This window comes from Poecilia latipinna, unplaced genomic scaffold (genome assembly GCF_001443285.1).
Source record: "Poecilia latipinna isolate Pla-1442-1.1 unplaced genomic scaffold, P_latipinna-1.0 Scaffold815, whole genome shotgun sequence".
Classification (NCBI taxonomy): Eukaryota; Metazoa; Chordata; class Actinopteri; order Cyprinodontiformes; family Poeciliidae; genus Poecilia; species Poecilia latipinna.
This window is the reverse complement of record NW_015113431.1, coordinates 43,560-69,643: the sequence shown is the minus strand read 5'-3', so window position 1 is coordinate 69,643 and position 26,084 is coordinate 43,560. Positions and strand designations below refer to the sequence as shown.

The window sequence follows — 26,084 nt, the reverse complement described above, 5'->3', positions numbered from 1 at the left end:
GCAAAACAAAGACAGGTGCCAAGTGGAGCAACACACTATATTGAACTTCAATCATCATTGCAATTAAATGTGTGCAATTTTGTGATCATAAAGAACTGCAGTTTTTATTTAAATTATTTTAATTTCAACTGCAAGGCATGAAAATTCTGCACACCCATAACATATTTGGTCGGTATGATGGATTTTCCTGCTGTTTATGTCGGCGCTGGATGCATATTTAGTGGTGGGGACAATGTGCAGACATACCGTAGTTCTTAATAAACACTAGCTGGAAGCTGTGTGGTGGAACCCAAAGCTCATTTCCTCATTAAACTTTGAGGCTCAAATAATTAATATCAGCTTTGTGGAAATGCGATTTACATTAGGGTCCATTAGGCTGAACTATAACCTACATGCCTTCACAGTGGTGAGACATCAAAATTTCCTGGCAACTCATTGTTAAATCAGATTTAAAAGGCTGGTTTCAAAGGCAAGATAGCCATTTAGTTACTATATGTGACCTGCATTTCCAAATAAGATTAGAACAAACAGAGTCGCACTGACAGGACTGCTTCAAAACACAAGTGAGTTTGGGATGTAGCCAAAGTTAAAATATCCATGCTAAGTGACTGCCAGTGGAAAAAGCAGCAGAGGTTCTCTCTACTTCCGGCTGGTAACATGCCCTGTGCTGACAGCCCGTCAGTCAGAGTGAGGCGGCTTGGCGCCTTTGTGTGGAAAGCAGGGCCAAGCTTGTGTGGTCCCTCAGCTCCGGTCAGCCAAGACTTAAAGGCTCAAGGATCGTCATTTTCTTTGTACACAAAAAAAAAATTAGTTTTAAAATGAGCACTTTTAAAGTTTTTTTTTTTTTACTAAATCCAACTAAAGATATTTGCTCAAAAGACATAAAATGTTAGTTTCCTGAATAAATTGATCAGTGTGATAGGTTTTCGCCTACGACTGCACAGAAAAGCTATCAGCTTTTGCTTAGCGCTGCGAATATGAACACATGCTTGTTGCTGCATGTCCCTCAGACCAAAGATGCCACATGTTTGTAATTCATGACTGGAACAGCCAGAGAGAGAAGTAATTAAGACAAAGTATGTGAGCTTGACTGTTTTCTCTTTTCATCCAGTCCATTGAGAACCACAGAGGAGTCGCTGGGAGCCACTAACCATGCTGGAAGGCTTTCAGGGGGAACCAGAAGAGGATGACGGAGTGGAAGAGGCCGTTCAGACAATGGGCCCAGAAGACCTGCAAAACAGAGGCAAGAGGAGTGGAGGAGGAAGGAGGGAGGAGGGGGGGGTGAAGGGTGGAGGGGACGTTGAGTGAGAAACAGAAAGAGTGAGAGAAAAGGGGGGAAAAAAGCATGTGAAAAGGGTGTGGGGAGCTCCAGGTGACCCCTGACCTGAGCCCTTTGTGCCATCCCAGCACTGGGCTAAGTGGCGGTTTTGTCGGGGCCTCCTCAGTGAATGGCCACCCCGCTGACAGACACGTTGTATATCCTCCGAATGTTATGGGGGGAGAGCGAGGCTATGTGGGATATGTATTAGCAGTGAAAAGCAAGTGGATGACATCAATGTTCGGGTTTTAATCATTTTCTCCCGTTACAACCAATTAGCACAAAGGAACTGACCTTAAAAATAGTAAAATCGAAATACTTGCACTGGCTCTAAGAACATTAAACAACATTATACAAAGAGGTGCAGAGGAAAGGTTTCCACTCATTTAATGCCGTTAGATCTGAGCTCATTCATGAGAGAATTTAAACCGGAGTAGCAATACATTACAGGAGAGTTTAAATAAGTAAAACAAATCAGTCTAGAAACACACACAGAGTCCGACAGGCTGGACAGAGATTAAACTGTTTTCTGGGTAATTATCAAGAGCCTGGAAAATCGAGCTATGGAACACCGTCTGCGCAGACGTATACACCTTGGAAGAGTTGGCTAAACCAATACACCCACTCCAAAACCACCTTGTTTTAAAATTTATATTAATGCAGCTACTCGGCCAAACAAAACACTAATGGGCCATGTAGCATGAAACAGCCGTGAAATCTGTGAGGCCAAAAAGAAGAAGAAAAAAAATCTCCCCACTTGTGCCCTCTTTCCCCTTCCTCACCCAGATACCGGTGTTCGTTCTGAGACATGAAAATTGCTCAAGCTTAGAAATTAGAGAAACTGTTTTAGGATTTTTCAATTGAGGTTCTGGTAAACGTTTCAAAGCAGTTACTGTCTGACCTGTCAGAAAACTTTCTTGGCACCTTAATTTATCGTTTTCTATCATTTTATAGCAACTCCAATATCAAAAACAGACACTTGCATGCTACTCTATGAAACTTTAAACTATTGTCTTTGTTGTAGTATGTTCACACAGGACATAGAGACACAGCAGGTCATGCGCCAAACTTGATTTGCCTGCGCTAAACACGTACCAAGAACGAAGAAAATGAAACGTTTTTAGTTAATCTGGTACAAGTACAGCGATTTCTAAAACCAAACATAATAGCAATTTTAAGTTTTGCACACCCATGTATTTAGATTAAAGTAGTTGCCTAACTAGTAAACAGAGTCCACCTGTGTGTAATTTATTCTCAGTGTAACTACAGAATTTCTGTCGAGTTTCCAGAGGTTTTGTATGAGAAAATAAGAGAACATTGAGGTTCATGAACACCAGGGAACACACAGCCAGAGCTACAATGGAACGGTTTTAATTCAAAGCACAGTTAGATGTTTTAATGCCATATGTTGGAATGGCTTTGAGTTAAATATAGATAAGAATTTTTGGCAAGACTTGAAACTCTACATCCAAACTGAGTTGGAATTATTTTTTTAAAGAAATAACAGGGAACAATTTTAGCTTCAAGATGCACAAAGCTATAAACATTGGGTTTCTGCAAATCACAAAGGCTTACAGCAATGACTGAGTGAAACTTGAGAGAAAGGTGATTCTATTACACATGCATGTACATATGCATGTCACACTTCTCCGATTTTCATTCTTTTTATAATTTAACCATTTCTCAATGTCCTTCTAAGTCAGAATTCTGCATTACAGTACCATATGGTTTTGCAATACAAAAAGCCAAATGAAACCAAAAGCAACTTAAGTTTTTGCATGTGAACAAGTTTGACAAGTATTATTCTTGCAAGGTGAAAAAAAAAAAACATACATTTATGACTTGACTATTTAATCAATTATCTCTTCCTAAAAGAACAGTTGAAAGGATAAAAAAAAGTTTGCAAATATGTCTTGAAAACATAACATGACATTTTTATGTCGCCCTGAAAAATGAATATTTTATGGTTTTCTGGAAATATTTAATGTTCTAAATACTTAATATGATCTTTGTTAATATACTGTGACCTCAGTGGCACAACCTCATCACCTTCCCGCCAGCCAAACAAAGTCTCATGACAGCTACCCCCACCCTGGATTAGCTCACGCTCCCACTGTGTACACAAAACCCAATCCACAGAGCGAGGGTGGCCAAAAGCAAACCTCCGCCCCTCCCCCTCGTTCCCCTGGCTCTTCGCTGAAACGCGTATTAAATTATCACTAATGTTACAATCACATGTTTTACTCAATTAGCCTCCCACTGACAGGCTCAGCTCTCCATCAGGTTCCCCCTCAGTTATCCCATCATGGTCACTGCAGGCGGGAGGACGAGCCTCCAGGTTTTCATCTGCAATAATGAATGCTAATGAAATCAATAAATTCACATAATCATTTGTCACAGTGGGATCCTTTCCTTTAAGCCATCAATCCACCTGGGTATCTTTTTGCTCTTGTTTTCTCTTTGAGTTGGTTAGGATCCACTCTGAATGAATGGCTGCTCTGTCTTGGGAAAATCTGGCCCTTTGTGGAAGCCTTAATGGCCAAAAAAAGCAAAACACATGAAAGGCAGTAATTAATATGGAGCCAAATATTTCCAGAGCAGCCTTCTCTTTTCCGTTTCTTTATGAACAAATGAGGTAAGGAGGCGAGAGAGAAAGAAAAGCCCCGCAAACGAGGTGGTAGTTGTTGTTAAACTGCAGCTGTTATTAGGGCTGCAAAGTGATTTAATAGTTTGCATGGGAACCTACTACGTCCTTAAAAGTAAATGAGTGACACAGTTGAAACTCCCAGCGTGAACCTCTCCCTGCTCACACCTCAACACAAACAGCTTTAATTCACAGAGACAGTATCTGTTGTGTACAAAAGAGCCGGGGCCCGCAGAAAGACAGGTTTCGGAGGGGCCAAATTCCTGATGGATTTTCTCGCCTCGCCTCGGGCCAGCTGCAAGGAAAATATCTCTGGAAGAGAGTGGACAAGCCAGCAAAAACAACTTGCTGACCTGACCGAGTCATCATTTATGGGTCTTGGAAAATGTGGCCCAAACAAAATTTAGGTTCGTTGCCTCAAAGTATCAGGAGGAATACGTCTGGGATTCTTTTCTGGCATAAGAAAACTTCATGAAACATCCCAAAAGGTTTAATCAAGGGAAAATCCATCTGAGAGCAGGATTCATATGAGAAACCCTTTAGCTACGTGGTAATGTAGCTCTGCCCAGCATGTGTGCTTTCATTCAAGATGGTCACAAAACGATTATTTTAAGGGGGCTTTATTGACCCATGTCATTCTTTACTGTAACATTTCATAATTTTAACAGTTTAGGTTTTTTTAAATGCATGAGTAAATGTAAAATAAAAATCCATACATAGAATTTAATACTTGGAAAAATTAATGAAATTTAATTTAAAAACTCAAAGTAAAAAGAATAAAATGTAATGAAAACTTAAATGGTAAATGCATAAAAAAAAAAATCAGAATAGGCAGAATCTAAAACAATATATATAATGTGATACCTAAAAAATAAATTAAATGAACTAAAACGTAATATTTTTTATAAATGAATAAACAATAAGCAGATTAACAAATATCCATCTTAGGAACATATTTATATAACAATTCCTGGCCATGCAGAAAGGGTCAAATAAACAGCTAAAATATGATTACCATGTTTAGAAATAACTGATTAAATAATTTACTTTAGTCCTTAAAATGAAAGAGGAGTTTTGGACAGAAACCGATGCATATTGTTCGCTCCTGTCTGGTTTAAATGTGATCTGATAGGCCTGGCCTCCAAACATACGACTCTCTTCCTTAAACAAATTGCTTAATTTTCCGCAACAAATCCTTGTTATATAATGGCAACATGCTCCCAATTTTCTTCCTTGCTCTCCCTTTCAGTTCCAACCCAAAACTCATCTGACCTTCCCTGCCCCAGACCACCATGGCCAATCCTCCTTTTAATCCACCTCCATGTGCAGCTAACCAGGTCACCACGCCTGTGAGGAAGGTCCAGTGGTCTGTGGCTGGGCATGAAGAAAAGAGTAGACAACTTTATTACCCAGCAGGGGAAAGCTAACGGACAGGCCCCCCCACACCGCCCACAACCAGACAGAATAGGTCAAGCCTCGCCAAACCAGACACTGAGTGGAGATCCACGAGCTACAGCTGCCAGGTCACTGAAAGAGGCGATAAATCCTTCAGAGCAACAACAGAAACATCGCCTTTCATTAATGTGACGACAGCTGGTTTCAAGATCAGGAAAGTTTGGCCTTTGCATTTATGTAACAGAACATTTGTTTTCAACCGTGGCAAATGAAATGTGTTTTTTTTTTTTTTTTTTTCGCATAAGTTTGGTTTCAAAGAATATTACAAATAAACATCCTCCAATGTCTGGATTGATCTGGTCATTTCCTATCAAGTAGGCAGGTTGTGAAATAAAGTGGAAAAAGAATGATGGACATAAGAGATGATGCAAATTCTATAAATATATTCACAAGCAAGTAATTTGTTAGAGTTTTGTCTTACCTTGGTGTTGAAGCCCATTGCATTCTGCGAGGTTTTGTAGAGCTCTGGGTATTTTAGCATATTCTCTTTCCTGCAGGAGCGCTCAAATATTCCCAAAGTAAGAGGGGGTAAGGCAGTAAAGAGCTACATCAAGAAAAAAGCAACACACACACACACACAAAAATATCACGTTTCAGCTACACCAACATGAAACATTTACCAAAGTGATGAAACATCTGATATAAAATGTTAAGAAGATAAAAACAACAAATTAATAATTTGATGTTTGATGAAACTGCCTCTGCTCCTAATGTCAAAATTTTATTTTTAAAAAATTATCCTCATTACTGTTTGTTTTTTTTTTTTTTAATAACTTTTTGCAGTTCAGGTCACTGCACAAAGTTCGGATTGGTGCATTTCTGCTGTAAATCTCATGTCTGTTTTTAACTAATCACAGATGCCTATTCTGATCATTCCCAATACCTCCATATGCTTTAATTTGCTGGAAATTTGTTTCAGTCTGTTCTCCAATTGCGCTACACTTAAGTCTGATTATTGAGGACCACTGACCTTGAACCCTTTGGGGGTTTTGTTTTGATTGGTCACACTTTCAGTCCGTTCATATGCAAAATCCGTCTCCCAATAAACATCTGCCAGGTTCTGGACCAAGAGGCAGGTATTTAAGTCTGGCTTAAGTGTAATTTCTTAGAGATGTTGTAATGTTGCATGTAGCAGCTGCTGGGAGAGAAGCGCTGGTATTGTGTGTAGTCGAGAGGGCTCAGTGGCCAGTTGGTGTGCGATCCCTGCAGGCCCATCTGGAGCGGGAGTTGGCTGGACTGGCAGGACACAGGACATGCTCCATTGGGTTCTCTTTCTTATTCACAGCCAAGCCCTAAAGGACTTCTCTATTGAAGGGTGGATTCAGACCGCTGCCTCCAACAGACTCCCACACAGCCAAAAGAATTCCCCAAGTCTTTAAGAATGAAAAAAACTTAACTATAACCCCACTCATTCAAACACCGCTGGTAATATGGAATGGTGGTTTATTATACAACTGATTAAAGAGGCAGCACTGCTGAGCTGTCCTCGTCAACTGACAGTTCCTGCTGCAAGCAAATTGTTTCCATATTTGAGGAATATTTCTCATTTTGAACAGAGCCAAGTTGAAGTTTTATTGTAAAATTAACAAGCACACATTCCCCCCCCCCTCTGCTTAATTTATGACAGATATGAAATATGAGCTCATTAGGAGTGGCCCTGTTATTGTGCCCTGTGGGATTCCCAAAATCAGCTCACTTGCCGCTCCACTCTTCCTATTCTTTTTATCATTCAAACGTGGCCACTCTAAATAACTACCCTCTGTGGCGCGAGCAAAGCTGTTATTCTTTCACATTCAGTGCATAGCTTGGGGCACAGAGGGAGTATCGACTTGACATCTGGTCATAAATAACAAATAAATTTTTCAGGATGTAAATGCCACACACTGGCAAAAAAAGAATCACTTTTGGGGTACCAGAGCTAAACTGTTTGGTGTCAAAGAGGGGATCGGCTGGAGGTGCAAAGTGGTCTCTTCAGAGAATAAATATTCCCAACACTCACCACATTATACAAGCCGATACACCAGCGTTCAAAGAGAATCTGTCCAGAGAAGCCATTGACGAATGCAAACCAGATCTGTGTAAAAAAATAAAATGAAATAAATAAATAAATATATATGTATGTATATATAATAAAAATTCACATTAAAAAGCAGGAAAGTTAAACAACAATATGTTCTGTTGTCCAAAAACATTCACAAAACTCTCTACTGGTGCTGTCCTCTGAAGCTATAAAACTAATAATTTATTAACAAGATTATAAATGAATGTTTTCCATTAATAACAGAATAAACCCCAATTCATACCTTTAGGTCAGGTCTACTGTCTGCTCAACTGTGAAGCCTGCCTATGTGACGTACTGTAATTTTCTGACTGTGCTCACTGTCCGCACCAACAGGGAATAAGACTCTAAAAGGTGGTGTCGAGCATACAGGAGTTAATAAAAATGAGCTAGATCACAAGCAAAAAAAAAACAAATCTACAAGAAAATACAGTATGGAGAGATCGACTGTTGTGAGCTAAAAATCGCATAAATAAGGCTGTGTGCCAAACTTCTTCTTGTAATGACTTTCGCTTTAGGAATTAAACCTTGCAAAATCTGAATAAATAAGTAAGTCAAGGTGGGATAGTTTGAACTTCTGACCTGGGATCAGCATATCATTGGTTGGACTTGCCAAATTTCTTAATTAGGTAAAATGGGGCCAATGAGAGAGAGAGGAAAAAAAAACCTTCATCCCTTCAATGGAAACGGTTCACTGTATTCACTGCAGGTTTACCTCTAAACCCGCTGCTCTACCTGACAACATGTGGGTGACAGATGAGGTTTGCTGCGCTGCTTAAGCCACTTAGGTAATCTGATCGAAGTAGACAAATGTAATGCAAACCATCTGTTGTGCGGAAATAAAACTCATGATAACCTCAAAAAAAGTTAAAAAATAAAGCGTAGAAAACTAGGACAAAAATTATGCATTCTGAATATGAATCCATCGGTACAAAGCTGATGTATCAGAAACACCGTGAAGCGAAACTGACAACCCATGGAAGCTATGATCAGAAACTGCACCTCACAGTGTTGAAGTTTGACAATTGGTGATCCAGGACAGGCTTTAGCTGCTGCCAAAACTGTCAAGAGAACATAAGGGAAGCTGTGTTTTGGCCATGGCCTACCAGGAATTTCCTCGCTTCATTTAACGTCATTATGAAGGCATGAACTGCTACAAATTCTCACATCGGGACAAAGCTTGTTTGACGGCCCCGCCCGCCACTGCTGCCAGTGTCTACACGACCAATACCAGTCTGCCCGCTGGTTTTTCCCCATTACATCGGGTTAGCATATGCATGACAACAAATAGTGGGGGGCCAGCCGATAAATCCCAACTTTCCCTGTGTGCCAGGATCCTGCCCCTCACCTTTCAGCTTCAGTCACACCCACCAATGACCGATCCTCTGTCAGGTCCACTCTATCATGATGATTTTTTTTTTTTTTTTACATGAGCAGCCTGTTAAATCATGTGGGGTGTTCAGATGAAAATGGAACCAGATGGCTCCGAATGCAAAGACAATAGAACCACAACCTCAGATGTTTTGGATCTCGGCTTGTTTAGAATTGCATTCAGATGCCGTTGCTAGGAGTTATGCACGGTATGGATGAAGCTCAAGTCATGAGGCAGGTTCAGCCATTAGGATGGCTCAAGGGTTGGTACGGAGCGGCTTGTGGGTAGGTCAAACTGCTGAATTAATTACAGATCTGCTCAATAAGAGCCTCTGGGCCGATACATTGTTGTGCTAAGTTAAAAAAGCCTCCTATTCACATGGTGGGGTTGCTGCTTCTGTGCGAGTGTTTTGGCCTCGTCCTCCAGGTTCCAATGGCTTCGCTCTCTTTCTCACTCTCCCATCTCTTGAGGGACAGATGCATTGATTTGCTCATTAGGGGAAGTACCAGGCAGGATTTTACTTCCCTTTTTTCTTCCCCTCATTGAGTGCCACTCAGTGAAGGGGTGTGGCTGGCCTCTCTCCCTCACTGCACATCATGAAAACATTGTTGGAGCAAAAGCGGGAGCTGGAGGGGGAACAAAGAAAGGGGGTAGACGAGAGACTAAAGAGACTTGCATATTCATCAGCAAATGAAAAATCACTGATTCCAAGGTTGCTCCACAGCGCTGCAGAGCTGTATAAGAGCCTCGGTCAGGAAGAGGCTGGGTGGGAGTGACATTTGTCCCCAATAGTGCGAGTCTGGATACTCTTAAGTTTGGCTCGGCGGGATTGCTAATTGAATTCATTCACAAAGCAAGCAAAGTATAAAGCGGATGACAAAAAGGGAGCTGATAAATATGCTGGAAATATGTGAAGCTCTGAACAGAGGTTGTATTACAACGCCAAGCTCGGCCTTTAAGTATTAATTCAGTCCAAATGGTTGGTAAGATTTTACTCTTGTACTCTGAGCATTCCTGAACCACAGTGAGCTTGATCGAATGAGAGTTTTATATTGCCTCATATGCATCCCTCGTCCATCAGGTCCCCAAGTAGCGCCCAACGTTATGTCAATCAAACACCAGAAGCTATAAAGGTTGCGCATTTCAATAGAGTTGCTATGGATTCTCTCACAAAGGATTCCCAGCATTAAAGTGAGTAAATTCAAGTTTTTTCATTGCTGGTCTTTATCCAATTGTAACTTGTTCCAAAGTCAAACTTGGGAATTAAACTCAAGGTTTCTTTAAACCATTTTGTTTAAGAAAAGCAAGGCCTCGCACAAAGATATTCAGATTCACTGAATTAATTATTTATTTACTTATTTATTGCCATCCTACAACTATAGACTTTAATGTGATCTCTCAGGATTTTATGCGTAAGAGCAACCAAGTAATGCATAATTATGAAGTGGAACGGAAATGTGTTTTTAAAGATTATTTCACAAACAAAAATTCAATAACTGAGGTTTGCATTTTTGTTCTGCCCATTTTACTTTGACACACTTAATAAAAAACAGTGTAACCAATTGTCCCGGTCAACAGAATTTACTTGTGTTTATTTGAATCTCATTACAGATGAGCTGTGAGGTTTGTTAGAGAACATTGGTGGAGAAACGGCATCAAGGAGGCTAAGGAACATACCAGACAGGTCAGGGAGAATGTGGTACAGATGTTTTAAAATGTAATGAAATATAAAACTATTTACCCTAGACTTTAACTAAGAGTTTATGGCAAGACTCAAAAACATCCCATCAATCCAGTCTGAAGAAGCTAAGCTATTAAGCAAAAAAGAATGGGGAAATATTTCAGCGTCCAGATCAGCAAAGCCACGAGACCTACCCACGAAGACCTGCAAGTGTTTTGAATGGTGCTTCTATGTAGGCTCAGTTGAGGAAATAAAAATCCCCTTTTAAGATAAAAAAAAAATAAAAATACAAAGTTGATTTGTAAAAAAAAAAAAACATTGAGGTTTGGACTTCTATGCAACAGAATCATTGAAGCCAAAAGAAACTTTGAGGTAGTTGCACTGCTCAACCATGCAGTTAAGATAAACTTATAATAAACCCCATAATGACTGACAGAATCATTAGCTGCTCCAAGTGTTTGCACCCATGTTCAAGTCTCTCACAATGAAGCAACAGAAGGGCTTTTCTAAAGAATCAAAGAGTTTGGGGATAGAGAGGCAGATGAAAGAGATCTAACCATTGAGTCTAGTATTCATATTGTACAAATCAGTGTATAGGACAATGACGTGGAGAACAGAATGTCAAAATTTCTATTAGCAGCCAATTCTCTTCTTGCAAACCAGCCTTAAAGTTGAACAGAATAAAGATGAGTACTCAAACGTAAACCCACTAGTGCAACAAACGTAGCTTTTAATCATACCCTGGAGCTGAAGGTGGGGTTTTTTGTTCAGACGCTGCAAATACTGAACCAGTGATAGACTGGAGAAATGTCTCATTATCTGCTTCAGACCCCTAAACACATGTTAAGTTGGCGGAAGAAGTGAATACGTCTGGAGGGCCACAAAAAGTGCGCCCAAAGTCTAGATGGTGGATTAAAATTTTGGTAAAATCACTGACATGCAGCCTGGTGAATTTCAAACGGCAAATACAAAAAAAAAGAACAAAGATATTGTCTTGATTATATATCATTCACTTCTGGAAAGTGTCCTTTATTTAGTCCCTTACAATAGAATGTGAAATACTTGGTGATAAAAAGCAACAGGTGAAAGTAATTCAATTTTTGGGAAAGAATGAAATGTCAAATGTAAGGGTTCGTTGTCATATAATCAAGTTAGTCTAAAATTGAATTTTCCCTTGGATTTGTGTGTGTAACTTCAACTTAACCTGATCCTGAAAAGGGCAGTGTGGTCGAGCAGATGTAATGGAAACAAAAATGCACTTGTAGTCTCTTTCTACAAGTCGCACACTGGAATGTCTTAGGTAGCTGACTGATTTTTCATGGCAAATAAACTTGAAAGCCACCCGAGGTCAGAAAATGTCAACGAAAGAAAAACGGTGCTCTTATTTTAAACGATGTTTAATGTCTGCTTTTCATCCACAACGACAGCAGAAAATGTTGCAACATACCTTCTTGTTTTATTCTGTGTTTGTTAATCTTGCATATGTTTTAATGTTTTCCACTGATTATAATTCAAATGGAGAAGAAGCATTTTCTGGATCCGAACTGGAAGTTAAATACATTTTCTCATATATGGCATCTTACTTTTCAGGTGCCATCCAGCTGGTTTAAAGGGAACAGACATGCAATCTAGATAGATTGTTATTGTGTGCGTCACAGTGAAACACAGATTAGAGAAAGCCAAGGCAAGACATGTCTGAGGAGCCCAGGCAGAATGACAACTGTTCCCACCGTTTTCCAAAAACAATGCGTTTTATAGGAACGTGCCCAACATGCCACGATGTGGATACAAGAGGAAATGCAACCTGAGGTTGGTAGAAAAAGAGCCCAGATGACCAGTCCAACCGTTCAAGCTGAACCCCAACATCAATGTGCGCAATTTTCTGGTTGTACTTTTGTGCAAGTGTGAAGCATCATGAACTCCACTGGACAAGACCAAGGGGGTTCCAGTATTGACGACTGCCCTCCATAAAAAGGGCCAAACTGGAATCTCACAAAATGAATGCTGACAGGTGCCAAAGTTTCTGGGAGAAAATCCCTTGAACTGATTTATTTTGGCCAGCTACATCAACGTTGCAGTATGTTTATAGAAACTGAAATTAAGCTTTCAAAGAACCTCAAATGTGGAAACATGGAGGTGGCTCAGGTTTTGTTTTGGGGCTGATTTTCTGCATCTGGTAAAAGAAAGTTATTTTTTTATATAGGAAATAAAAAATAAACCATGTCATAACTGTCAGATTTTAAGTTGTGTCAAGGATAGTTATGTGTATATCTATTTATTTTGGAAGGTTATCAAAACATTTGTAATGAGTGTAGTTCTCCAATAAGAACTGTAAAAGGTAGAATTAACATTGGTAAGCATTTGGCTAAACCTGTAAGTAACAAGCAATAAATCAATAAATTGCATGATGAATTAAAATGAGACATGATTTCCATTTGGACAACAGTGATGAAGAGATATTCTCATTTAATATTGCTGGAAAACTGCCATTTGGAGAAACGCTGCAAGCATTTGACACAATACAAAGTAGTTGGTTTGAACTACCTGCCACTTTTGCCTATTTTCTCCATCTAAGGTGAATGAATATTACTTTTTTTAAATGACATTTTGTTTACCGAGTTCTCATAATCCATTTTAATTATTGTTGTGTTGGCTATTTTGTTGGTTTATTTAAAATAGTAAAATGTTTTCAAGTTCCAGGGTTACACATTCTTCAGAAAATGCTTTTTGCTCTTTGAGAGGATGTACTTGCATTAATATGGCATTTCTGTTGTCATATTAGTTGAAAATAGTCTCAGGATATTATTGTTTATTGTAATAATTTCTGGGACAATTTATCGTCCTGCAAGATTCATTAATGTAACTGGCCTCCATTGGGTATTAAAGAGCAATTTAAGTGTAAAAATAGAATAATTCAGTAGACCTCTAACTATCATGTAGGTTAAAGGACCTTAAAGGAGCAAGCTGCAAATTAGGAGCCCTCTTTAAGACTGAAAATCCAAGGTTAAACCTATAGTTATGCAAATAAAACATTCAATACTGTTTTGTTGCATCTATCTGAGTGAGACTGTGTGATGAAACTCTCAGTAGCATCCAGGTTTGAATCTCTGAAAAGACACGATGAATAAAAAGATGGATAAGAACATCTGAACACTGGTGGCGATAAGGACTGCTACTGCTGATAGCAGCTACTTAGCCAGTCTGGTCACGCTTAGTGATAGCTCTGAAGCAGCTATCTGCGCCGAGTCTGGTTTCTGTCAAATGCAATCAAACTTGTCACACACAGAATAACAGAGGTAGGGACTAACATGAAAATCTATCTAAAGCCCGTCTACTGACAACATGGTGGTCAGCCTGTCGTAGCTCCTGATGAAGTGAGCAGGTTCACAAACTGGTCGCTGACTGTAGTAACTCAGGTCTAGCTTGAACAGCAGATGAAACTACTGCAGGTACCATCAGTGGCATCTTGAAGAGTTTATGCATTCTGTTAGCTCAGGATATTAATTTATCACTGAAAATAACCAGGGAACATTTTCTTTTATGTTATTTGGTCAATACGTTTTGACATCCATTTGATTCTTTGCGTTATTTTTAGTATGGAGAGACTTTGTTCGACTTACCTCAATAATGTAGAGTACAATGTTCTTGTAGAAGCAGTACAGGATGCATTTGGCTACACGGTTGTAATTCCAGGCTCCGTGGACGAGCAGCAGATTCTTCAAGTATTTGAACTGTGTGGGAGGGAGTAAATGGAGGGCAACGACATGATGAATGAAGAGCGGAAGCCTGAGTGCAGCACAGCTCTAATCGTTCTTCATAATTAGAGATCATAGCTGGAACATTGAAGCAACTAAATGTACTTCAAGATTAAAGCAAGCGTTTAGTCTTTTTTTTTTTTTTTCCAGCGGAAATCTGAAGGACCAGTATAAGATTTTGGCCAAGTCCCTCACTAACACATTCCAAAAAAGACCAGTCACAGACTGCAGGGCCAAGCTTTAAATTGCAGCAATTAGCGAGGTTCGTATAGGGGTATTGGTCTCCAAAAGCTGTGCATTACACTTCAGTGGCTTTGTGGTTATGCTATTATTTAGAGCTTATGTTAAATTTTCAAATTATGGACTTATCTTCACAATAAAACAAATAATGAAAGGCAAAAATGAATAAAAACCCAGTAAAAGCTGGACTGCAGGTAAATTAAGATTATTAGATATGGAGTAGGCCTTAATCCAGATATAAATGTACAGAGAAACTGCATCAATAACAGAAACTGTAGGAAAAGTCAAACTTTAAATTGTGATTTCTGTGCACTTTCCATTTAAGAATTTTATGCGTTACCAGACCTAAAACTTGATTTTTTTTTAAAGATTTTTTTTTTTTTTTTTTTTTTACATTTGAGACAATTTACAAAAAAAAACAAAAAAACAAAAAAACATTTCCCTGAAAGTGCTTGTGCAGTTGACAGGTTTCCTCTGCATCTTTTACGAATTAGGAAATAATAGCTTTGAAGTTGACTGCATTATAACCTTTTAAGCCAAATTACATCAGTCCCAATAAAAAAATCTATATATGAAGCTCAGACTTCCTAAAATCAGGACCAATTCTAAAGTGTGTGAACTTTATACCTTCTCCCTGTTGAAGGCTGTTCCGATACTTTGTTCTGTATCTGAACCATCTTAGAACTTGCTTACTGTCAGGACCACAGGTCCAGTAAATCCTGGTTAAAGTGGGCAAGAAGTTAAAACGTTCCTTGGAAACGTTCCTTTTTTCTGGGTTTTTCTGCAAGTCATCAGGCAGAAACCAAAAAAAACAAAATACTGGTGGCCAAAATTCCAGAATTTAACTTCATGAAATTGTAAAGTTAGATCGTCATGTGGCAAATCAAAGATAAAAAAAGAATAGTCCAAATTAAAAAGAAATGCAATGCAAATAAAGAAATGAGATAAAATAAGTCAGAATGTCTGGCACCAGATCTATATCTTTTTGCCATATTTATGTATCCTAAGGTAGTAGGAAATTATTCTCTGAAAAAAAAATATAGTGAATCACTTCCTTCCTTACCTATTGCTGCCCACTGTTGGTAAGCTGGCTGAAAGAAGGCTCCCTGAGAAGATAACTTGATTAATTTGCCCGCTTCTATTTACTTATTGTACTATAGTTACTCTATAAAGAGCAGAACAACATAAAAATTTTATATTCTGCTGCATTAGCACCTCAAAAGTGCTGCTAAATTTATTGTTTCATGCTTAAATGATTATTATAAGAATCCATATGTGCATCGTTTACCATAAAGAAGAAATTGCCGTTTTCTGTTTAAAATGAAAGCAATTACATCATGTTATGTATTTGTTTAAAGTTTTTTTCATACAGAAAATTTGTGCTGCTTTTACTCAATGATCCCAAACATATTATTTCTCTGGGGTCTGCTGACTTCTTTTTCAGCGTCAAAGAACTATCTGTCGTGGTCTCCAGCTAGCGTGACCAACCGTCGTGTTGGACATATTTATTAAAAAAAAAAAAAAAAAAGTTGAATACACGGTAGACGGACAGCAGAGGTGCCATGACCCAAATATTTTTAATCCTGAAACCGACTCAGCAAGCAAACCTGACTTCTATAGGAGCGAAAAACTGAATCTCCAGCAGAAAGGAGCTCATCCAATTCTCTTCATGATCATTTACTTCATGTAGAGGGATAAAAATAACAAGCTGTGTGATTTTCTAAGACTGATTCTGGTTTGAACTCGGCAAATTACAGTTAATGTGATGTAGCAGTAAAATACCAGTTGAGGTCTGGAGGTGCAATTTAATTTAAAGCAGGGGCAAAAACCTAAATGGATTATTAAACCCCTGGGTTTTGAAGGACACACTCTCCACATGTCATATGGATCAAAGGCCTCTTGAAATATAATTGCATGCTGAAGTACAGAAGATGTACTGTTGGCTTCTCATCCTCGAAAGCCTCTTAGCGTTAACAGAAACACGATGCGCCGTACATCGAAGCGGTGGATCAGGAGCTCCCCGGCTTTTGTTGCTTACACATATCGCATATCGACGGAGTGTTCCAGACGAGCTGGTTACCAGGACGCAAGCAGGTATTTACACAACATTTTGCCAGAATCCGTTTTCGTGACGCTTTGTTGGGAATTTGATGTCAACAGGCGCCTGTTTTACAGGTGTTTCTACTTCAATGTTAAGCCCCAGCTCATTCAGATAGATCACCTATTGTTATTCAGAACAATGTGCAATCCTATCACTTACACAAACCACGCGAGAAGGCAGTGGCAGAAACAACAGAAATGTATCACTATACCCTGCTGATAAACTAAGAAAACAAAGTAGCTGTTTATGTTTATTTTAGTTCAGGTGTATTCCTATGGGTGATGTTTGCCATTCTGGTACAAACACATTTTAAAGATTCAGTATTATTTTTCATGTCACACTACTCAGGTCTTAAACGCGTCTTATCCTTCAGTTTGACCACTTTTTATGTGAAGAAAACTTGAAAACACTTCCTCTTTCCTCGTGATAGAGCATGCTATTGCGCTCACCTGGGCAATAGAGTAGTCAGAAGAGTTTGCCGCCTGCAAACCCTCGTTGCCAGAGATTCCCACTCCGACATGAGCTGTCTGGATCATTCCTACGTCGTTAGCTCCGTCCCCAATGGCCAATGTGATCACCTTCACTTGTTTCTTCACCATTTCAACCACCTCCGACTTCTGAAGTGGAGAAACTCTGAAAGAAACCAGCGACGCTTGTATTACGCAATGCATGATTTAGCAAGTTTAAAAGAAGTCATGTTTTTATTGTGCAACATTCTTTTTTTTTATTTTGAGATGGACCTTTACACTTTGAGCAGTGCAAAAAAAAAGCCATATATGTATGGGTAAGGGATTAAATGGCATTCTGTGTTTAATCAGGAAGTAATTTCATATTTTCAGTGAAGGAAATGGACACGTTTGTAACTTAAAGCTTTTTTGGAAAGAATTAATGTTTTATTTTACCACATTAAATATATTAAGGGAGTAAAATTAGGAGGAACGCATTTGTAGCTTTTCATAGCTTTTGCGGAGGAACTGGGATGAGTTAAAATTTGTCTTCGTTGGGTGCAGCATTGCAAATTCTGCAATATTTTCAGCTTATATCCAGTCGGCTTGATACATTTGCATCAGCAAAAAAGTTAAAAACCAAACTCGGGCAATAAATCTCTTCTGCAGACACAGAAAAGGACAAAGGGCACACGGTTAGCGGCAAAGCACAATTTCTGCAAAGGGAAATGCGCAAGTTCAAAGAATTCACATTATAACAAGAAATCAAATAGCACATGCCTTTCCAACAGTTAAAGTCAGTGGAGAACGTTATTTATTGACTTGGTGCTCAGACAGTTATTACCTGTTGCATGTTTAGTGTGAAGAAAGCAAGGGCATTGGGGAGCAAACCTGCAAGCGTATTTTTCCATTCGAGCTCCACCGTGCCAGGCGAGCCGGCTGCTGACACTTCATGCATCCAGGGAAGAAAGATCTGTCCACAGCTCCATATGAAGTAATATACTCCACCCATTAGAGATTTTTATGTTATTTGACTGGAGTCCAAGTAGAAGGAGTCAGAGTATATTGACTGTTGCTGTGTTGACACCTGACCTCTAGTAAAAATACATCCAATACAAGAGTATGCAGTTTCCTTCAACTCATTAAATGCATAATCAGCACAGCCAGCTTTGATTTAGACATATTTCACACATAGTTTGTATTTAATATCAACTTAGATTATTCTCTAGATGTCATTTCATATTTTTTTTTCCAGTTAATTAATAACTAGGTCATGAAAGCAAACTAAATTGAAACAAAGACATAAACTGCTCACATCTGAAACATTTTACATTTACAAGCCTAAAACGGTAAAAAAACATGGAAGATCCCTCTTTGTGAACAAAATGCAACGCAAATAAACGTCATATCTGTCTTTAAAGGGTTAAGCTGCGAAAGCTTATTTTCTGAGGTTTATGGAGAATTTTCCCTTCCCTGGTGTATCTTTGTGTGTACCCAAGGCAAACACAGTTGGAGGGGGAAGAAAAATAAAAATTTGAGATCATGTACACGGTGCAAAGGTAATAAGGTACTCTGAGAACATGCTGCTGATTTCTGGCCAGGTAGCCCGTCACAGGCGCTTAAGCATATAAGTACTTCCTACAGTGGCAAAGGAGGTCACTGGAGTATCTTTTCATTGCCAGTTTTATTTATTAGTGTTATACGGTTTTGATAATAATAGAGAAGTAGAATTATTAGTACTCCAAGTTTAATGTGTCTTTATGCGTGCAGGTTCTGCTGTCATCAATTTGGGAATTGTGATTTCATTTAGAGAAATATTTTCGTATCCTGTGTCTGATCAAAACTGATGGCTTGTTGGAATGTTTCAAAGGTTCACTTGTATTTCAGGCTCATTTTATTCCCTCAGGAGTAAATTTTACCTGCAACAAATGACTGCTTTACAGGACAAGGCCAGATCCAGGAAGTACTGACGCACTCCGAACGTTAGGGCGTATTTCAGAGTCTTCCCGTCAATAATGAGAGCAAAGTCATTTTCCTTGTAGATGGCTTCTCCCAGAAGTCCACAGTGGTGGCTAAGAGTTTCCCTTGTTGCCTGGAAGATACAAAATACGAAAATCACAAATACTAGTTATGTACAGCTAGATCTGTTTAGAAGCAATAATATAACCTCTATTCTTTTGCTTTGATACAGTTTTTAGAAAAATGTGCATGTAGAAGAACAATGAACTAAAAGCACCTTTTGTATAAATTTGAATAAAAGTTTCACACAGCAGCTCAAATAGACTCCTCACAGGCCTTCACATAGATGATCTCTGTGTAGAGTCATGTATATTGCAATGTTATCCACTTAGTATTAAACACTCTTGACTTGGCCCTACTCCAACCTATTTGTAGCAATTATAATAAGTCATATTTCCTTAATTTATCCCAGGATTTTTCTTCAAAAACTGGACTGAATTCTTTAATCAACTCTCCCTTCGTGAGGTGTGTAAATTTAAGGCATGTTTGTTTGAATATGCGGACTTTTTTTGTATTATAGTAGGTAAAAAAAAAAAAAACTGTCCTTGAATCAGAGTTTTGAATAAATAATAAAGTCCACAAGCTTTGTCTGAAACATTTGTTCAGAGAAAGCTTGAACAAATGTAGGATGTAAAGCGTTATGAAGAACATAATGTCTGCCACCCTCCAGTCATTCCCAACTGCGCCCTAAATTTCAAAGTTCCTTTTTTTTTTTACATTTTTAGAATGAAAAGTTTTGTTAAATTATGATAAAACTTCACATGTGGAGGTTATTTTGAGACGTACCTCCTACCAAAGCATGTCAGATACTGCAGCACACCTTCAGGTGTTGGTGGAGTTCATTGTATGGCAAATCAGGGATGCTTTAGTCGCAACTCTCCATCAGGCAGGTGGTCATGCTGCTAGGTCTGATCAGCTTACATCTTAACTCCAGTTTCTAACACCAAACTGCTGAGGAACATCTGCTTTTCATCCTGGATGTTTATTATCATCTTTCATATTTATTACACTTGGACACAGGCTATGAGGCGATACCGTTGATAAACTGAAGACGGATTCTGATTATCTTTACAGTAGATCCTACGATGACTGATAAGAGATGATGCGGAAAAAAATAAACGATTCTGACAAGAGGATCAGCTGTCATGGAAAACAGGCATGTCTGGAAGGACGGAGCGGTGAGATCACCGTTTTTATCTTCCGTCCTCTCCACAGATGGTGAGGAGAGTTTCTTAATATCAGACAGGTAGGGAGTCACTTTATTTAACATAAAACATAAATAATATCTTTGGATTCATGTGTCGTAGTGAAAATTGTTCATTTATAAACAAGCTTCAACTCGGAACATAAAGTAAATGAGAAAGTGTTGAATATGTGGTGCCAAGCAGATGCACAAACAGCTGAACTTGTATAAAGAAATAATGGAGACCATTTTCAGAACTGAAAGAGGAAGGTGCCTGGCCTGGCGTGGAGGTCAGATATGTCAAAGCCTTCAGATTACACCATGGGGACCGCGCAATTTTCGCCTGGCATAACAGAACTCTGAAACCTCAGCTTAAGGGAAATATTTGGAGAGGGAGGCTTTACGTTTCACAAAGTGAGCAATGCAGACCGAGAGACACGCACGGAGAGAGATGATGGATTAACAGGAGGGAAGCTGAGCAAGAGGATACAAGCCGAGAGCAGCTGGGAGGACTTTACCATCCTGATGGGATCTATAAAACAGCTTGAGATGGCGAACAGCGGGCAAGCGCATGTGTATCCATGAATGCGTGTTGAGGTCAGGGTACCCACAGGCTGGAATATCTAAATTTAAGTACAACAGTTAGATCCGAGTTGCCCTGGGTCGTTTTAGATTACATCTCGGTGCATTAGCAATGCATGAAATGCTCTCTGTACAGACCACTGGAACACTTTGTTTGGGACATCAGCAATCCATCATAAAGTCTGATAAGCAAAGTTTACAATTTCCTCAAGTACTTTGCTCATTTCCCCCCTTATTTCCACTGAGGAATTTTAGCGCTAATGCTACGCGTCTCCGGCTAAAGCCTCTTTGTTATGGCTATAATCACCAGTTGAGCCTATGTGACGAGCTAGTGTTTGGTTTTGGAACGGGTATGTGGTGGCCATTCAGAAATCCACGGGAGCTTCCCATAAAGACTGAGCTCCATTGTTGATATAGTTCTTGACTGATGCAGCCAAAAGGACGTGACCGTCATGATGTGGAATCTGGACATTTGTATGGATCAAATGTCATCATCTGTTCAGACTCAGAGGCCTACAACAAGGGGACACTCAAACTTAATTTAAAAAAAAGCACAGAGATGGGTTTACACATTTATTTGTAAAGGTGAGGCTAGGCCTAAACAAAACATGCTCATTACACTTTTTGAAAAAAATAACTAGATTTAGATTTTAGTCTGCTTAGTTCTGCATATTTGGATATATTTTCAGAATGACCTGCTTTCGAGCCTCTGTTTGAATCAACATAAGCTGCTGCTGGCCACGCCCCCCGACTCAACATTTACACTTGGCACTTGAAAATGGCTGCAAACAGATGCACCATTATACAACTGCGAATTTCTGAAAAGTAGAATTAGAGCCTCCAACACAACCAAGAAGGATGCAGCAAAATGTTTCTGGATGGTAAGTCAATAATGAAACACTTGTGTTTTCTAGCAGCGGTTGTCCAGCGCATGTAGCAGGAAAACCAGCTAACTAAACATCCTGGAGCTCTACTTGGGATGCTTGGTGTTGAGCTGGGCTCGGTGGTGTTCATCAAATATGACTTGTCGGACGGTTTTTGAAATTGCTTGCTTTCCAGATACCAAAAAACATTTACTTATTACCAAGAAAAGCCTGTGTGGGTTTTTTAAGTGCTTGAACTTTTTTTTTTTTTTTTTTTTTAAAGAAGTTGAGACATAAACGGAAGCATTAAAATGTACAAGTAAATGTAGCATAGTAGGCCTCCTCTAAATTAGAAACTAATGCTCGTTCAGGCATATTTGGAACTGAAAACTGGCAAAAAGAGATCCATGTTTGAATAAGTGCTCTCATACCTGCTGACCCCGCAGCCCGGCTCTCTGTCTTGGTGGACAGCTTTCTGTTTCTGAGTTTTAACAAACTGCCTTATGTAAGAATCTGCTCAACCACAGCAGAATGGGAGCTGACATTTCAAAGCACTGGCCTGTGGCCTGTGTGAATGCACCAACCTAACATTCTACCTCGGCTCCATTTATCACGTTTAACAAACGTCTGACAGAGTGAAGGCCGTCCGTCATCACCGAGAACCACCCCCTCCAGCCGCTTCATTCACGGCTTTTCGTCTTCTTCCCCGTCTTTCTGTCTGACAAAGCCGAACCCGGTGGAGTCTTGGCTTCAATCGACATATGTAGCTTTTCCCCTTGCTGAAACTGCAGGGACTTGCCCTTTTCAAGCGCAGGAACAACAGACATGACTCTCCTGCAAGGGGGTTAACAGACTTCCCTGTTGGGTGTCGTCATGTTAAATGCGGATTTCAGGATGTGGGCTGGGTTTTTATGGAAGGCACCCTGTGGCCTCGTCCTTTAATACCGGCAAATCTTTCTGGCAAAGAAAGATTTGCCAGAAAGTGAGGATAGTTAAGAGTTACTTCCAAAGCAAGGGATGAATTGTTATTAATTAACATAAAATGTGTGTAGCCCTATTTAGATTTTCCAATTAGTCATGTAGAAGTACAGGCTCACAGCAACAACTTGACTTTTTATAAAACTTCTGCAGAGGTTTCCTTAAAAAGTAGGATCTTAAGTTCCTTTAACATCTTGCAATGATAGATCTTCAGAGCAGATGTGGAAACCACAGAAGTAAATTCTGCTGAAACGTGTTTACACTACAGATATGCAGAGGAATTGGCTGGTGTCCCCAAAATTAGCAAAGTTTTAGTTCAATCAACTTTAACAACACTCTTTAGTGTGGATGTAGTTACCGAGTTAAGGAAGCTAACTTAGTTTAAAAAGTTTATTTCAGTATTAGTAAGGTAATGTAAGAAGGACGACAGCGATGCAAAAAGATATTTAGAGGAAACTGTTTTCTCTAACATGTTTAAACATGTGTGCAGTTCATTCAGGCTGTAGGAGAGAGATAGAGCAAGATTAGCAACAGGAAAGCTGACAGGAAACAGGAAAGCTGAACATAGTACAGCAACATTTTTATCCTTTTTTTAAGCTTTTAATTTCTGCCATGCAACAACACTGGGTTTGGAAAGGTTGACAGCGTCTTCAAAATCTTAGCTATACTTAGTTATACTAGCTGGGCTGACTGTGCAAATTGCCAAAATTAGATGTTAGTCAGTTTGAATTTCTGGTCTCCAAGTCAATGAATGTCTAATTCTCTGCAGAACTTGATGGCAAACTGAGGTTATAATTTAACCACTTAATGTACGTGTTTGAGGAGAAATACATCTTAAAGGTGCAGAACAAAAGCTCTCGAGGACAGGCACTGGAGGCCCATGGTTTGACCATTAACTCTATTTATCTTTTAAAATAATAGTAGAATGCCGTTTTACAGTGCAGTATTAAATATGCAACATACAGTAGTTGTTAAACGAGAGATCATATGACCGAATTGTACAAAAACCTGAGTGGAAATGTAGTTTTAAAAAAACAGATATACACAGATATTCAAATTAAAAGAAAAGTAAATATTTTACATTTATTTTTGCATGCTTTTACATAATTAGTTTTATACAGATCAATTTTAATTGCGATCAAAGAAATCCAAAAATACTTACATTCAGACTGTCTTCATTAATCACCAGCATGCCCATGTTCTTTGTAAGAAGTTTGCAGGAATGTCCTGTAGGATCACAGAAAGAAAAAAAGAAAAAGAAAAACATGTACTGAAGCTTTTTGATATATTACAAAAGACCGAGAGGTCAGGAAAATCATTGCATAGGTCATGTATTATATGAAAGGCATAAAACTACAAAAAGGAGAAAATTAAACAGGCAGTAAAAATCTAAATGTTACAGCTAGCCGAAAACTCCAGTCTTAGGACATGACTAATGAGTTTGGTTTACAAGAGTTTGTCAGTTTCCTGTTTTAACAGGCAGTTACAACTCTGGGTTACCCAACATGGCTCTCTGGGGAATGATCTCTACAGTGCTTGGCCGGGACACACACTCAGGGTCACCAGCAAGTGGTGGATGGAGCCTCTCATTGGGGGGAAAACAGAAATATTTCATGAACCAAGACTAAAGCCTTCACTTTAACGCTGGGGCTGCAGGAGAAAACTGCCATCTGTGGGCATAACCACATACATATTTGAGGGCTTCAACACTTTGCTTCTGTCTGGAAAGAGATTTCAGTCATTTTTTTTTTTTTTGCTAAAAAAATTACCACATAACCTGTCTTATGAACAAGTGGGTGGCATTTTCTGAGAGTGAAAATGAAATAAGCATATGAATAAACAACAGTGCGTGCACACAGAGGAAATGAACATGTTTCAGAGCTAAGCTCAAACAGGCTCGGGTCTGGGGTCTAGCAGATTGTTTTCTTAAGTGCAAAGGTGCAAACGTCCAAAAATTTGCCAGTGTGGAAAATGTCTCCCCATCTCAACACCGTCTCTGTTCCCTTCCCCCACTCGTCAATTCTTGACACAACCCTTCCGCCTAATGTGTTTACCTTTTAACTCATTTCACTCTTTTTTTTTTTTTTTTTCATAGTTAAATACTTGAGCCCCTTTCAATTCCAGGAGGAACTAAAGACCGTTCTGGCAGGCCTCGAGGAATGCATAACGACACTCACGCCACAGCAATCTCAGCTGCACAAAGGAAGCAAGATTTAATTCTCAACAGTACCTCAACAAAATAATATCCTTTGAACTTCTTCACATTTTATTAGGTAACAACCTCAAACCTCCGTGGACTTTACTGGTGTTTTATGCGACAGACCTACATAAAATACCAGTAAAGTGGAAAGAATATGAAAACTTGGACATCTTCCCAAACCAACCAGGCTTTCTAGTCAATCAAACGAGAGTTTGATTAAAGCGGACTAAACAGGGTTGATATGAATGCACCCAGAAAGGCATTTCATTTTGCGTCTCTCTGCTAACATGACTGATCAAAATAAGGGTTAAACCTGCAATGTATTTACAGAGAAAGCAGTAGAAGGCTGTATTTCTGGAGAAAGAAACATTGCTCTTTTATAGAACTAGGCCAGATTTAAAGAAAAGCTCTCTTATGATACATCCAGATACACAAACTCTGCAGGAGTTATTTGTAATAAATCAGCTGCTTGGGTGGTGTAGGCTTCATCCAACTGTTAACACAAATCTTGAGCTGCATCACCAGTTTCATTTGGAATATTGTACAGAGCGCCGTTTCGCTGGCAATGGGAATAATGTTTCAGTGAGGAAAACAGTAAGAAATAACATAAATACTGAGCAGAGTTTTTACAGAGCAGCTCGGCCAAAAGGTTGGGCTGTGAAAATGCTTCCAGTGAGCATTAGCCTCAGCTGAGGCCCCTCACATCTGGGCACAGTGGGCACAAAAGGCTGATTCAGTCAGGCCTCAGTGGTAGGTGCAGCCGCAAAAACGAACCCACTTTTCAAACCTATTTTTCTAAACTTTATGCTACCGAGTTGGCTGTATTCAAGGTTGATCCACTTTTGATAGTCATCCACTTCCGTGATCCCAGGGCAAACAAGGACGTGAACTACAAACTGAGACGGCCAGGCAGCGTTGGGCTGTTTACCTTCCAGATAACATCTGCAACAGTAAAATCTCTGAGGAAGTGAGATGTAGAAGAGGGGCCTGCTTGAGTACATATGCATGGCCTTTATTTCACGTCAACGTAGGGAGCTCATACATCATCCTGCAACAGATGCTTTCATTAAATGTGTGTGACACAGCAACATTGAGCTTATCCGGAGTTTATCATGCAGGGTGAGGAATGACTGCAGGGCCGACTGGAGTATCTGTACCAGGGAGGCGCACAAACGCAGCGAAAAGCGT

The 26,084-nt window shown here is 39.3% G+C and overlaps 1 protein-coding gene across 2 annotated transcripts in view; it reads right to left on the bottom strand.

Annotated features, from left to right (window-relative positions):
* LOC106956407 (phospholipid-transporting ATPase IA) overlaps positions 1 to 26,084 on the bottom strand; it is a 69,074-nt gene that overhangs the window by 14,348 nt on the left and 28,642 nt on the right. For both annotated transcript variants that reach the window (XM_015047226.1, XM_015047227.1), the window contains 7 exons: positions 23,859 to 23,923; positions 18,991 to 19,163; positions 17,075 to 17,258; positions 14,150 to 14,260; positions 7,417 to 7,491; positions 5,839 to 5,961; positions 1,152 to 1,230 (listed from right to left, as the gene is read on the bottom strand). In XM_015047226.1, coding sequence (XP_014902712.1) covers positions 1,152 to 1,230; positions 5,839 to 5,961; positions 7,417 to 7,491; positions 14,150 to 14,260; positions 17,075 to 17,258; positions 18,991 to 19,163; positions 23,859 to 23,923 — 810 coding nt within the window. The remainder of the gene's footprint in view (positions 1 to 1,151; positions 1,231 to 5,838; positions 5,962 to 7,416; positions 7,492 to 14,149; positions 14,261 to 17,074; positions 17,259 to 18,990; positions 19,164 to 23,858; positions 23,924 to 26,084) is intronic.